The sequence below is a fragment of the Electrophorus electricus genome, chromosome 12 (genome assembly GCF_041902795.1).
Source record: "Electrophorus electricus isolate QZ-2024a chromosome 12, ASM4190279v1, whole genome shotgun sequence".
In the NCBI taxonomy this organism is placed as follows: Eukaryota; Metazoa; Chordata; class Actinopteri; order Gymnotiformes; family Gymnotidae; genus Electrophorus; species Electrophorus electricus.
In genome coordinates this window covers 11,619,329-11,634,099 of record NC_137508.1, presented here as the reverse complement: position 1 = coordinate 11,634,099, position 14,771 = coordinate 11,619,329, and the positions used below count along the sequence as shown (strand labels likewise).

The 14,771-nt window shown below is 45.0% G+C and overlaps 1 protein-coding gene across 3 annotated transcripts in view; it reads left to right on the top strand.

Moving 5' to 3' along the window:
* sdccag8 (SHH signaling and ciliogenesis regulator sdccag8) overlaps nucleotides 1-14,576 on the top strand; it is a 43,883-nt gene extending 29,307 nt beyond the window's left edge. For 2 of the 3 annotated variants that reach the window (XM_035531837.2, XM_035531838.2), the window contains 2 exons: nucleotides 12,988-13,114; nucleotides 14,230-14,576. In XM_035531837.2, coding sequence (XP_035387730.1) covers nucleotides 12,988-13,114; nucleotides 14,230-14,268 — 166 coding nt within the window. In that variant the 3' untranslated portion in view covers nucleotides 14,269-14,576. Of the gene's footprint in view, nucleotides 1-1,286; nucleotides 1,361-12,987; nucleotides 13,115-14,229 lie in introns of those variants that run through there. The other variant, XM_035531839.2, reaches the window with a different exon arrangement.
* Nucleotides 14,577-14,771: the final 195 nt, after the last annotated feature.

Sequence of the window (14,771 nt, the reverse complement as noted above, 5' to 3'; positions counted from 1 at the left end):
GTGTCCACCAGAGGGCAGGGTCAATGTTTAGAGCTTCTAGATATTTTTATAAAGTTGGTCTTAAAAATCTTGCCATCTTTAGACACAGCATGTCAGCTGCATCAGGAAAGGTTAACAAGAACAGGACTGTTGCCAATGATAGAATTCACTATGCAAACAATATGCTGTTTCACCATTCAAATATGATGAGAGCACATTTCAATATGGGCACATTATGAACAGTATTAACACATTACAAAAAGCATCACATAATGTTCCTCCCACTCCTTCTGTCCTCAGTAAGAGCCGAAGCATCCACTTGTAAAATGGCAAAAATCTCAATAAAAGAAGAATAAATATCAAGAGTAGCGATAAGTAAAGCAGAGGATAAAGACTGTCTCGCAGGGGAGACGATTTCAGGAACTGGCCAGGACATGAGCAGAGTATGAACACTTCTGTTACATTTTTTAAAAACTGAGAAAAATCCAGCTGGCCCTGACTTTTAGAAGCAGTAAGTTGCAATGAACTTTTAACAGATTATTATTATTATTATAACAGACATAAAAGCATACATATTGCTTTGCTAAACCGAAAGACACTGGAATAATTCAGAGTCATATTATTATTTGTCATTTTATTGTTTGTTTAAATGTAAATAAATGGTTACTTTAACTACTGTGCTGTCTTTGTCTGAACAAGCCACCTTTATCTTTATCCTGAACGAAAGTGCCAACTGTGCGTTATGAAATGTCATTCCAGAGACGTGTGGAAGTCAAATTGCAGGCCATGTGAGTGAGAGGTCTGGTACCTCCTGTTTGCTCTGCACAGTGGGGGCCTCCGCTCTGTAGGGTACTTCTCCCTGCTGCCCGTGGGTTAAGGTGTTCGTGTTAATAAGCTGGTGCAAATGGCTCCGGCATACATGCAAATAGCCGGGGCCCCACCTCAGATATTCTTGAACGGGCACGCAATCTGTGCTGCGAAGAGCCACAACAGCGTGGCACGCATGCAACATTTGGAAAATCAGCTTGATTTATTTTTACCATTCGAGAGCCAACGCCAAGCAACACAGGGGTTTTCGGCACACAATGTTTCACTCCTGCACATTATTTATTTATTTCCCTCGTGGTATTTACAATTTTTTTTTACATTTTTTTGCCCAGAGATTAGGGTGCGATATCATAGAATCCCAGCCAGTGAGATATGAAAGGGGTGGTGTGTTGGCCAGTGATTTTTTTTGTGTGTAATAGCAACGCCTTTATAGAAGACATCAATAACACATATGCATATTAATTCTATATTTATTTCAGAAATGCGTTCTGGGCACGAGTTCACCGTACTCTACGATGACTGGCATTTTCTGGGTGGAAACAGATTTTGAAAAGTAACAGTCACTTTATGAATCAAAATATCCATTTCATCACAGCGACACAGTTCTTTTACTAAAAAAAAAAAAACAAAAAACATCATTTAATAATTATCTACAATTTTTCTCATTTAACCAGTAATTTGTTTGTTTTAGGCTAGTAGGGCAAATGATAGATTGCAAACAGCAATCAAACCAAAATATTTAACTGTATGAATAATGCAATGTGATTAGAGTGTTCATAATAATACACTTTTTAATAACTGGAATAAATGTTGCTGGCACTTCTGGCTAGTTGCTTTGAATAATTTTTTAACATTAATGAAGCCAGAATCTTGATTTTGTACCCAATGTTGTGCCTGTTATTTTTACTTATCTTTTCATTTTTTTCATCTTCCCTTGTTCAGTTCACTAGAATGCATACATTTTAAATAGTGTAAATAGTTGCATTTAAGGTGGTGGTAGTAGTAGCACTAACACCACTACTACTATTTATAATAATAATAATAATAATAATAATAATAACTACTACTAATAATAATAATGAATGTATAAGTTCCTGTTTTATGTTTTCAGACATTAATACAGTATAACCGATGTTATAAATATATTTCCAGTTAAACATTTGTAAAGCCAAATGCCCAGGTAAAGGTTCTCACCTATGGAGTACTCTACAGTGGTGACATCAGTTTGTGCAAACTCTTTCTTTCTAACTACTTCTAATACAAGACAAATACATATGTTATTTTGTAAATGTATTTTTGTAAATTTTCTAAATAGATGTGTAATGTGAGATTTTCTATGTGGTAGATTTTCTATATGTGCAAAAGAAACATGTCCACAAGTATTTAACATTGGCTTAGTAATGCATCACCACATTCGTTTACACCTACGGTGAGCAAGTTTTAAAGATGAAAATGATTTTTGGCAATTCACCCTTTCACATATCTCACTCATGTCGATTTCAGTCCCTGTGCACATAAGTAGCTCAAACCCATACACACTCAAACACACACACACACATACACACACACACGCACACCACATCTGCCAACATGCTCCTTTACCAATTATCACCCTGTCTCATCAACATACCATGTACACATACACACACACACACAAAAAAATAATAAAAATAAAACCACAGAGACACAAACACAGTCCTGTCCCTTAAAGGAGTGCGGTAATGTGTACGCAGATGTGTGGCTAAATCTACAGGCTTCTGCCAGCCATATGGTTCCATAAAAAAGATGTTGGTGGCGTCTGGATGTGCGTGTGGTGGCGCTGGGATGAGGGGCCATGTGTGCTGGGAGCTGGGGCACTGCTGAATAGGCTGGAGGAGATGGTGTAATGGAACAAATGGCTGCCTGCAACGGGGCCGGGAACAAGCACGCCGCTGCCGGGGAGATGACTGAGCCCCGGGCTAGTGCTGCTTCAGCTGGTTCCCTGCCACCCCCACCCCCTCCTTTACCCTCTTACAGCAAGTGTGTGTGTGCGCGTGTGTGTGTACAAATCTAAGGGAGAAGGAGGACACACACACTCTTATATAATTCTGCCAAAAGCAAGAAAGCTCGGTAAACTTTTCACTTGCAAATGAAGTTGGCAAGGAGCGGATAAGATGCAGCATGTGTGACGTGGCTTAGACTTGTCAGTGGTTGTTTAGCATCCCTCTGTATGATGAATGTGGTCGTATCTGTGGGAGATCTTGCTACGTTTTGCTGAAGCTTGCTGTTCTTTTCCTTTCTTTGCCCTTGTCTTTAACCTAGTTTTACAGTGCCCTTTTCTGGTTAATTAATTTTTCCTGCATCTCCTTCTGATAGCTTTGAGCCAATTCTTGTATTTTGGTTGTCCTCGTTTTGAAACAGATCCAGTGTAAGACTACTTCAATTGTTAATTTTTTGTCCGTATAAATAACTGCTGACAGTCCTAAAAATATGTCAATGTTTTTATAGCATCTAGGACCATTTATTGCATTTGGATGGGCCATTATCTGATCAAATAGTTCTAGCAGCCGGTGATCCAGTGGCACTCGGTTCAATGTGCTTTTTCTTCAGTCTTTAGTGTTTACCTATTTAGCCAAATCGTTTTTTTTTCCTCATCTAGGCACATGTGCTGATGTCAGTGAATGTGCAGACTTAAGACCTGGTCTTTGGCTTTTTGGTTCTAGTCCCTGAAAACGCTAACCCCCTTTGCCCTCTCTCCACCTCTCCCCTACACCCTACACCTCCCATCTGCAGCCTGCCACATTCAGAGACTTACACTGAGATTTAGAGTCTTAGAAGTGGGTGTAAGACATCAGACTTTGTTGGTATATCTGGCTTCAGTTTTGCCAAATATAGGGCAAGGAGTGCAGATCACATGTCTGGAGCTAGGGGGCAGCATCGGGCCTCTCCACCCTCCCAACACTCTTCAGCCCCTCCTGGAGCAGCTGTCCCATGCTGCCGGGGGCCGCAGCTCTGCGGCCTGCTGGAGGAGCAGGGTGGAGATCTGGCTTTCCTGCCGCAACTCGCGTGCCGAGCTCGTCCCAAGGCAAGCTGTAAAACATTACGCAGTGCATCCATGCGCGTCCCGTCTAGCGCTAGGCCCTCGTTTATGACAACAAAAAGTGCTCACCATGCTCCTTTAAAAGGCCCTTTCAGCAAGCTTTTATGAAAATAACAGCCAAATGTTATTGTGCAGGTGGTATTGCATATAGTCATACACATGCACACAGCAGTACTGAATGGGAATTAGTTTGTTCTAGTGTTGAGAGTTGTGTAAAAGCCAGTGTAAATGTCCACTTTGTGAGTTATATTTCAGAGAATGTATTTCTATGGAGGAAATTATCATTACACACTGTAAAATTGTTTTAGCATTAAACATCTGTCTAATATTTAGAGCCAATTTGATCTTTCATTATTGGAGTCGTAGAGGGCATTCAATGCTGATTTTTTTAAATTTAAATATTTATGTAATTAATGAATTCACTTATTTATTTAATAATGCATACATTTCTTATTCTGAATATAAGTACGCCTAAAAAGGCTATAGTATTATAAGAATTAAACTATAATATGCCAGTATTTGATATTACCTGCTGCATAGACTACACTGCTGAGCTGTTAGGGGTTGGGGTTAGGCTTCTCATTTCAGTTTCAGTAAACAGCCATTTTCTTCTGGTGTTCTGTGTGACACCAAGGACAGCACAAGCTCAAACATACCTGTAGGTTGCAGGTGAAGTAAATGGACACCACTTCCTTAAATTCAGTTGTAAAAAGCGTTTGTGTAAGCACAAAGGAATATGTAAATATTTCAACCCAGAATTTCCATTTCAATATATCCCTATTATAATCTGGCAAATTTGTTTAAATTGATCTCTGGTTTAGTTAGCCAGATTTGGTCAGAGCTTGCCAACTTCCTGGCCTCCGTGACTAGTCTACATTAGGTAATGATGTAAACTAGCATGGTGAATAGCATCCTGATGCAGCCTCTTTTGGGGAAAGGGCTGCCATTTTGGGTCAACCCATCTGGCTCTGACCAGGTGGGCTCATTAAAGACATTCAGTTGACAGCAGCCTTGCTCATGGGGGTGAAGCTGCAGCCATTTTGGGTCAAATCATCTGGCCCTGATAACTCATCTGTCTGCAAGCCACTGTCTGGGCTGCCTCTGGATTCCAGTTTTTCTCCATATTAAAACTGGCTCCCACCCACTCTAGTGGAAAAGAAGCCAATTCTCATAAACACAGATGGAGCAATACACTCATGGATATCTTTAGATTTATGTAAATGCAGTCTCCCAGAGCCGTAGCTTTGTGTTGAATTGCAGAATTGCTGGAACATCTCAGCTTTGCCATATATTGGAGCTTCCTTTTTTTTTAAATATATATAGTAAAAACAATTCCAGATCTGCGCACGACTGTACATCAAGATTTCAGTCCTGACTCACCACCGTCTCCAAGCATGTCCTTTCACATGCGAAATTAAAAAGGCTGTGGGAAGAAGCAAAGGCCGTGCGCACGAATAGCTGCTGCCCCTGCCTAACAGGTCGAGGCCGTGGGCTGCAGGGCCACAGCGGCCCCCTCCTGCACGCGTGCCAGCGCCATGCCTGGCCCCGGCCACGCCGGCCTGGGCTTAGGGGGGATCGGGCCGAGCAGCTGCGGCCGGCTGCCTCCGGCATTCCTCCTTTGACTAGGCAAGCCAAGACAGCCTGCACGCATTCTGTAGCGGTGATCCTGCCTGCGGCTCTCTCCTACAGTACCCCTCCCCAAAGCAGCCGGACAGCACTGCCGGGAGCATCCGCTCACAGTCTGTCAGCAGCGAATGACTGGCCTTCTCTTTGATTGTTTAAAACTGAGTTAGATAGTCGTAATTGTTACTTACCGAGAATGGTTAATTGTGCTGTGCGGCAGGATAAGTGTGCAGTTGGTAGACGGTACCTAAAGCACTGCAGTTTTTTGCAAAGGTGTTTAAGCATTTAGTGCACCTCATGTCTGGATTGATAATACAGGGCCTTGAAAAAGTTTCAGACCCCTTGAACTTTTCCATTTTGTCATGTCATGGTACACCTACAAACTTTAATGTATTTTATTGGGATTTTATGTGATAAACGAACACAAAGTAGCAAGTAATTGTGAAGTGAAAAGAAAATGATACAGGTTTTCAAATATTTTAATAAATAAAAATCTGGAAAGTCTGGCATGCATTTGTAAAGTGTGGCATGCATTTGTAAACAGCATCATGAAAACCAAGGAACACACCAGACAGGTCAGGGATAAAGTTGTGGAGTTGTGTAAAGCAGGGTTAGGCTGTAAAAAAAATATCCCAAGCTATGAACATCTCACGGAGCACTGTTCAGTCCATCATCCGAAAATGGTAGGAGTTTGGCACAACTGCAAACCTACCAAGACATGGCCATCCACCTAAACTGACAGCACAGTCAAGGAGAGCACTACTCTGGTCACTACTCCGGCCCATGGTCGCTATGGAGGAGCTGCAGAGAGCCACAGCTTAGGTGGGACAATCTGTCCACAGGATAGCTGTGTGCTCCACAAATCTGGCCATTAGGGAAGAGTACCAAGAAGAAAGGCATTTTTAAAAGCAAGCCATAAGAAGTTTCGTTTGCAGTTTGCCACAAGCCATGTAGGGGACACAGCAAACATGTGGCAGAAGGTGCTCTGGTCAGATGAGACCAAAGTTGAACTTTTTGGCCTAAATGCAAAACACTATGTGTGGAAAACTAACACTGAACATCACCCTGAACACACCATTCCCACCTTTAAACATGGTGGTGGCAGCATCATGCTGTGGGGATGCTTTTCTTCTGCAGGGACAGGAAAGCTGGTCAGAATTGATGGGAAGATGGATGGAGCTAAATACAGGGCAATCCCAGAGGAAAACCTGTTACAGGCCGCAAAAGACATGAGACTGGGGCGGAGGTTCACCTTCCAGCAGGACAACGACCCTAAACATACAGCCAGAGCTACAATGGAATGGTTTAGATCAAAGCACATTCACGTGTTAGAATGGCCCAGTCAAAGTCCAGACCTAAATCCCACTGAGAATCTGTGGCAAGAAAATTGCTGTTCACAGGTGCTCTCCATCCAATCTGACTGAGCTTGAGCCATTTTGCAAAGAAGAATGGGCAAAACCTTCAGCCTGTAGATGTGCAAAGCTGGTAGAGACCTACCCCAAAAGACTTGCAGTTGTAATTGCAGCAAAAGTGGTCCCCCAAAGTATCGAGTCAGGGGGGCTGAATACAAATGCACGCCACACTTTCCAGGTTTTTATTTATTAAAACATTTGAAAACCTGTATCATTTTCTTTTCACTTCACAATTACTTGCTACTTTGTGTTCGTTTATCATATAAAACCCAATTAAAATTTAAGTTTGTAGGTGTAATATGAAAAAATGTGGAAAGGTTCAAGGGGTATGAAAACTTTTTCAAGGTCCTGTAGCTTGGTGTTTTGTTGGTTGATAACTAGTGCTTGACATGTTTTCCTTAGATCCCCCCCCCCCCCATTTCCAGTTGTTTCAAGTGTGCGCTGAAAACAAACTAGACTGATGATGTCCATTTCAACGCTATTTTAGCAATAGTCCTTTGTCCAGTGATAGTGTTATAGTCCAACTCCAGGTTTTGACTAATTCCTTTAATATGTGCAGAAATTACAATATGTAAATGTTTATAACTGTAATAAGAGACTGGAGCAAACAGACGGGTTTGGTTGTGACCTGCTTGTCCCCACTGTGTGTCCCTATGGCCTGAGTGGTACAAGCCGAGCCGCATAATACTGTATGCTTCATTCACTCATGCATGCAGGCAGTGTAATTCAGAGTGTGGCTCCTGCTTACTGGTCCACACGGGCAGGGCTAAACAGATGCTTAGCACCAAACCTCATCTCCCTCCAAAAGCACACATCCTGGAGCCACGGCAGAGACTGCACGGGGCCCGCCTGTGCTCTCTGCTTCCCCAGCTACAGCTTCCCAGAGCAGAGACAGGCGGATGTAGCTGCAGGCCATTCTCTTTCTATCTCACACGCTCACACACACACACACACACGTTGAGGGTAGCAGCACTCAGCGTTTTGCTATACAAACCAAAAGAGCCCCACAGACTCCCTTGCCACCTGTAAACAAACTGCATCATCTGGAAAAACACTAGGACTGCTCTCTACTGTAAAATGTGTGTGGGTTTGTGTGTGTGTGTGGTTACATGTCCTGTATGAGTGAATTCTTGACTAAAATCATTAATTATGTTAATTAGATGAGAATTCTCGTCCTTCTTCCGACGCAAGTTCTTGAATTCAGTTTCATTAGCGTTCATGGCCGAACTTATCTCAGACTGCTTTTCAGTTTTCCAGAAATTAGTCTTTGTATCCAGTGTAACATCTTTCCACGTGAAGACTTGGAATCTCTGCTGCAGAGAGACATCCTGGTCCTGAGAGATGTCTTGGTGTCCTGGCTGAGAGAGGGTCAAGGGTGCGGCATCAGTCTTCCACAGGCACGCCCTGTGTCTCAGCCTCGCTGGCTTCACTTAGTCTGGGAGCCAGCAGATGGTGTCCTTTCACCAGGGCCAGCAGGGAAGCAGAGAAAGCCGGGACTGTCTGCCCCACAGTGCCCCCCCCCCCCCCCCCCCCCCAACTTCTCTCCCTTCCCCTCCACGCACCCAGCAGTGGGCAGAGGCAGCAGAGGCCAGGCCGCTCCAGCTAAGCCCGGCCCCACACGCTAAGCTGTATTAAAACCTAATTAAGTTGCGTGCCAGTAAATGGGGGGAGGTTATTGGATTTACTGCCTTAGCTGCTGGACGGCCTTCTAATTTAATCAGACCCCTGTCGCTCTTCCAGCTTCAGACGGAGCGAGAAGGGTTTGACCCCACCCCCTCCCCACCCCTCACCCCCACGTCGTTACGGAGGAGTCAAGCGCACACTGATAGAGTGCTTTACCGGACAGGGCTAGTGTGTGTATGAGGTGGCCAGGGCTTTGACCTCCGCAGTACAGAAGCTGGGCGGCGTTTGCTGGTGCAGATTAAGGGCAATTTGGTTGTGTAAGAGGTTAATGCAGCGTGTATGCCTCCAGAGGTGTAGCGGTAAAGGTGCTGCTAACAGTGTGTGTGTGTGTGTGTGTGTGTGTGTGTGAGAGAGAGAGAGAGAGAGAGAGTGAGTGAGAGAGAGAGAGAGAGAGAGAGAGAATTAGCTACTGAATTGTCTAACTTGCTTAACTGTTTTAGTGCACCTGACCTCAGGCTCTGCTGTTGGCAGCTCTTCCTGACTGACTGCATATATGCAGTAGAGGGGTCTCCACTCTGAACTTGCCCACTGCAGAGGCCCGTGAGCTTAGTACACAGAGGAACGCAACTAAAAAAAACCTGTTCATATCAGGAGGAAAACATGATTTAAACATTTGATATAAAAGAACATGTAAAAATGTAGATTAGTATATGTAGAATATCGAACAACATAGCTTTTTATAGTGGTTCCCTCTCTGTCTCTCTCAGTGTGTGTGGGGGGGATGTCTCTGATAAGGTAGCATGTTCCGTTTGATCCAAACTCTGACTTTGGAAGGACTTGACTTGTATATGTATTTACTGGTGGATATGCCACCTGTTATACCAGACACTAAAGCAGATTCATATGCATTAAGCATATACAGTATGATAGCTGTATTGTGTTCTCGGGAGCAGAAATTGTTCACTGTCCATATAAACTCATCACTGTGGCTTCTCCCCTTGTTTTCCTTCATTAATAAATATACAATGGCCATTTTCCCACAATAGTCTTTTTTCGTATTTAGGCCACCTGTCTTAGTAAACAAAAATGCCACCTTTTCCTCCCTTGGCCTTTTTAAGAAGCCTATACTGTACAATCCTGCACAGCGCTGAAGTTGCAGACGACCGCGAGGACAATAGCAGTCGGGTGAGAGTGGACTGCTGGGTGTGGAGGGGAGAAGGGGCCGAGGCACGGCAGAGTGGAGCCCTGCGCCAAGCACTGGAGGTGGGCAGCAGCAGTGGCGCCAGCCCCCAACACAGCAGGGCCTTAGCCTGGGACAAGCTGCCCACCACAGTCCTGCTAGCAGCTCCTTCCAGCTCACAGCAGGGAGCCTAGGAGGAAGAGAGAGGGAGGGAGGGGGGGGGGAGGATGAGAGGAAAAGAAAGAAGGTGAGAAAGAGAGAGGCCTATGCAGAGGACATGTTGCCCAAGGAAGCCAGACTAAGCAGTGTGTTCCAGCTCCAACACAAAGCAAAGGACGGTGGGGGTGCTGGGGGGTAGAGGGGGAAGAATTACAGTAAAAGACAGATTACTGTCAAGCGAGAGGGACCCAAACTTGGAGTAGTCACCCACCGCAGCCGGCGTCAGCAGCCTGCTCCAGTTCCCACAGGAGGGAGCAAGGGATAAGTGGAGGGGTGGGGGGCAGAGAGAGAGAGAGAACAGGGCCTGCACAGACGGCAGTGGCCCCAGCCAGCAGGAGCAGGGCATCTGTCTTCCCCCTCAGCAACAGCTAGAGGCCTCCCCTCTCCTCCCTCCTACTGTGCTGGAGGAGCGCTCTCTCCCTGTCTCTCCCTCATTCGCTCCCTCTTTCTCTCTCCCTCTCGCTCTGTCTCGGCTCTGGCACGCTGGTATGGAGAACAGGATCTGGGACACGCTCATGTGGCCTTGGAGGGCAGGCCCACCGTGGGACCAAAGAGCAGTGGCTCCAGGAGTCAGAGAGCTTGGATAGATTACTGTCACTTAAATGGTACTGCAGTCCGTCAGATGGCAGATGGTGCCATAGTGAATTAGCAGTTTGAGTTATGCAGGAATCATAGATCTTTTATGGACGTGTGATTAAACTTTTGTTAGTGCTTTCTTAAGACCGATTGTACTGTATTGTCAGCTAACCTATTGCTTAGTTCATATTCCTCTAAAGACCTGAATACACTAAGGAGCAGAACTGCTAAATTGCTAAATAATATCTGCAACAGGAACCAGCTGACTCTGGTGAGCAGGATGCAGTTTAAGGGGAACCGTGGTTTTGTGTGAGACTCCCTTTTAAATTTCAAGTTTCAAGTTTGGTTTATTTGTCACATACATAGTCATACACAGTATAACTAGCAGTGAAATGGTTGAGAGTGCTCTGTCCAAACTGAGGAAAAAGAAAAACGGGTGCCTAGAGAAATATATATCTATATATACAAAATATATTAACAATGTATGTACAATATATGTATATTATGTTCATATACATAATGTACAATGTATATATGGATATGTATATGTATATATGTATGTACACAATGTATAGTTCCATCTTGTAATTGAACATATTTACAGTTATATGTTAAATGGTGGTGGTGGTCCCCACAGTTTATTAGTTGCTCTGATTCAGGGACCGAATGGCCTGTGGGAAGAAGCTCCTCTTCAGTCTCTCTGTATTGGTCTTCAGGGAGCGAAAGCGCTTCCCTGACCTCAACAGAGAGAAGAGCCTATTGTTGGGATGGGTGGGGTCCTTCACAAACCTCCTGGCCTTGGTCTGGCACCGCTTGTAATAGATGGTCTGCAGGTCAGTAAGTTCCGTATGAGTGATGCGCTCTGCTGAACGCACCACCCTTTGGAGTGCTTGTCTGTCCTGCTTGGTGCTGTTCCCAAACCAGACTGTGATGCTCCCCGTGAGGATGCTCTTAATAGTGCAGGTGTAGAAGTTCCGCAGTACCTTGGAGGGCATTCTGAAGTCTCTTAGGCATCTGAGGTGGTAAAGACGCTGCCGACCCTTCTTTGCCAGGGAGTTGGTATGGCGGGACCGGGACAGGTCCTGCAAGATGTGAACACCAAGGTACCTGAAACTATCTACTCTCTCCACCGTGGTTCCACTGATCCTCACAGGTTGGTAGCGCTGCTCCTGCTTCTTGCTGCAATCCACGATCAGCTCCTTTGTCTTACTGACGTTTAGGAGGAGATTATTTTCCTGGCACCAGTTTTCCAGGTGTTTCTCCTCCAGGTAGGCCCTCTCATCGTTGTCCGAGATCAGGCCCATGAAACTGTGTCGTTAGCAAACTTGACGATGATGGTGGAGCTGGAAGTGGCTGTGCAGTCGTAGGTGTACAGTGAGTAGAGCAGGGGGTTTAGGACACATCCCTGAGGAGCTCCAGTGCTGAGGGTGAGGGTGGATGAGGCGCAGTTGCCCACCCGTACTGATTGTGGTCTGTCTGTTAGGAAGTTGAAGATCCAGTCACACAGGGATGTATGCAGTCCTAGATCCTCCAGGATCTGGAGGGAGGGGATAATAGTGTTAAATGCTGAACTGTAGTCGACAAACAGCATTTTAACATAATTACCCCTCCCTTTGTCAAGGTGGGTCAGTGTGGTGTGGAGCAGATGTGCAATTGCATCATCAGTGGAGTGGTTGTGGCGGTATGCAAACTGCATGGAGGCTGGCAGTGAAGATGTGATGAAGTCTCTGACTAGCTTTTCAAAGCACTTCTGACAGACTTTTGTGTACTTGTAATAGTGGAAAGCAGATTTTAATAGTCTATATCCACTGTTAAATACAGAAGATTTAATAATCCATCTCCACAGTAAAACAGAAGATTTTTAATAGTCTCAACTGTTAAACACACAATTTTCCAACAACATTTTTCTCCAGCAAATGTTTGTTCTTCAGGTATGACACCACTGTGGTTTTCTCCAAATCAATTCCACATCATACATTTAGGCAAAATCAGCCTGGTGCATCTCGGGCCTGATGCTGTGTGGTGAGCTGTGTGGTGAGTTGTGTGGTGAGTTGTGTGGTGATCTGTATGGTGAGCTGTGTGGTGATCTGTGGTGATCTGTGTGTTGAGCTCTACGGTGAGCTGTGTGGTGAGCTGTGTGGTGAGCTGTGCGGTGGACTGTATGGTGAGCTGTGTGGTGATCTGTGGTGATCTGTGTGTTGAGCTCTACGGTGAGCTGTGTGGTGAGCTGTGCGGTGGACTGTATGGTGAGCTGTGTGGTGAGCTGTGCGGTGGACTGTATGGTGAGCTGTGTGGTGATCTGTGGTGATCTGTGTGTTGAGCTCTACGGTGAGCTGTGTGGTGAGCTGTGCGGTGGACTGTATGGTGAGCTGTGTGGTGAGCTGTGCGGTGGGCTGTGTGTTGATCTGTGCGGTGCACGTCCCCTAGTCCCATGCAAGAAGCACTGAGCTGTGGCTCTGTCTGTGCAGGCTGCAGCAGCTGGACCAGCAGTGCCAGTCTAGCGCTCAGCAGGTGGTGGCGCTGCTCAGCAGGCAGAACCAGCTCGTGCAGGACAGGCAGATCCTCAGCCAGGAGATGCAGAACCTCCACGTCCAGGTGAGCCCCTCCCCTCCTGTTATAACCCAGTTATGTTCAGCTTGTCAGACACCCACTTCACCATCATATCTACTGTCCTGCGCAGTCATGAGGGACCTTTTGAGGAGCTTTTTGTGCAGGAAAACTGAGAAAAGTTGACAACTTGCCAGCCACAGTCCTGCACCACATATTGTTTAATGTCATGTCTGTGTATGTATTTGTATTTGTGTGTGTGTGTGTGTGTGTGAGATATATAATTTTTGCATGTGGGTGGATGTGTGTGTGTGTGTGTGTGTGTGTGTGTGTGTGCGCCAGCATTCTGACTTAATAAATAATCAAAATAATCATTAATCAAAAGCTGAGTCTTCAATTAATGGCTTATTAGTGAAAAAGCTTCTCTTGCAATTCACAACCACACAACATTTTCCTGAGCTCAGTGCAGTTTATGTCTGAAAATAATGGAAATCATAAGCAAGCTCACAATTGCAAATGGTGCTGTTTAAATCCAACTGTGTAGGTTTAGACTACTTCTATGTCAGCTGAAAGGGGGGGGGGGGGGGGGGGCGCGAGCAGCTCAGCAGCTGGTCGCCATGGCTGCACATCACGCAAGACTAGGCGCCCACAGATGCTCATCCAGATTGCTGCTAGAGGCGCGTCAGCGGCAGACAGTGACTAGCCGCACGCTGACATCTGTAGGAGATTATGGCAAACGGAGCAGCGCTCCACAAAGCGCTGCCACTCTCGGCTCCGCTAATACTGCCATGCTGTTGTTTTGGTAGGAAAGAGGGGCACGTTTGCCATTCCAGGTCTCCCTCAGAGCTATCGTTTAAGAACACCCACACGCAAAGTCGGATCGGTTCCCTGGAAGAGTTCAGGGCCACTTCTTCAATGACCAGAGCCTACATTTTATAATGCATCTTAAACTTTTGACTGCTATGCTTTTAAAACTGTGTATTGTCTACATTGAAAAATGTTAGAAAAAGATTCCTTTTTAATGCAGTGTTCATGTTCATATTCTTAGGAGCAAATGTCCACTCCCTTCATAAGAGCTTTGGGCTGTGATCAGCTCATTTTTTTTCTTACACTCAGAAACCGTATATGAACTAAACTGTTTGCGTTTCTCACTGTCCCCAAAGTTACCACTTGAGAAGAAAGATGATCTTCTAACACTGTGAGCTTGGTACCCTCACAGTTGGGCGAACCGCCTTTGAAGTTGATCTGATCACCGACAGACCACCGCTAATACTGATTTGCTCTGATAAATCATGTCAAATGTTGTTGGTATGAAGTGGGTGAGTGTGCGTTAGTGAGTGAGAGTTTGTGCGTGTGATGGCTGCAGGGGTCCGTGTGACATCACAGTCCATACTGGGGACCCAGCAGCAGTGCTGGCTCTGTGTCAAACACACAACACGCACATACCACACCTTCTGCAGTCCCTGGATTTGGGTAATTACTTCCATGACTATTCACTGTGTTTTATTGCAATGGATTTAGTTGTGTGTGTGTGTGTGTGTGTGTGTGTGTGTGTGTGTGTGTGTGTGTGTGTGTGTATATATATATATATATATATATATATATATATATGCAAAACATTTTTGTTCCAGTGATTTGATAGTAGCATTTTAGATTTGTTTTTTGTTTTTTTTACTATTTTATACAAGTTTGTATATTTGTTTTG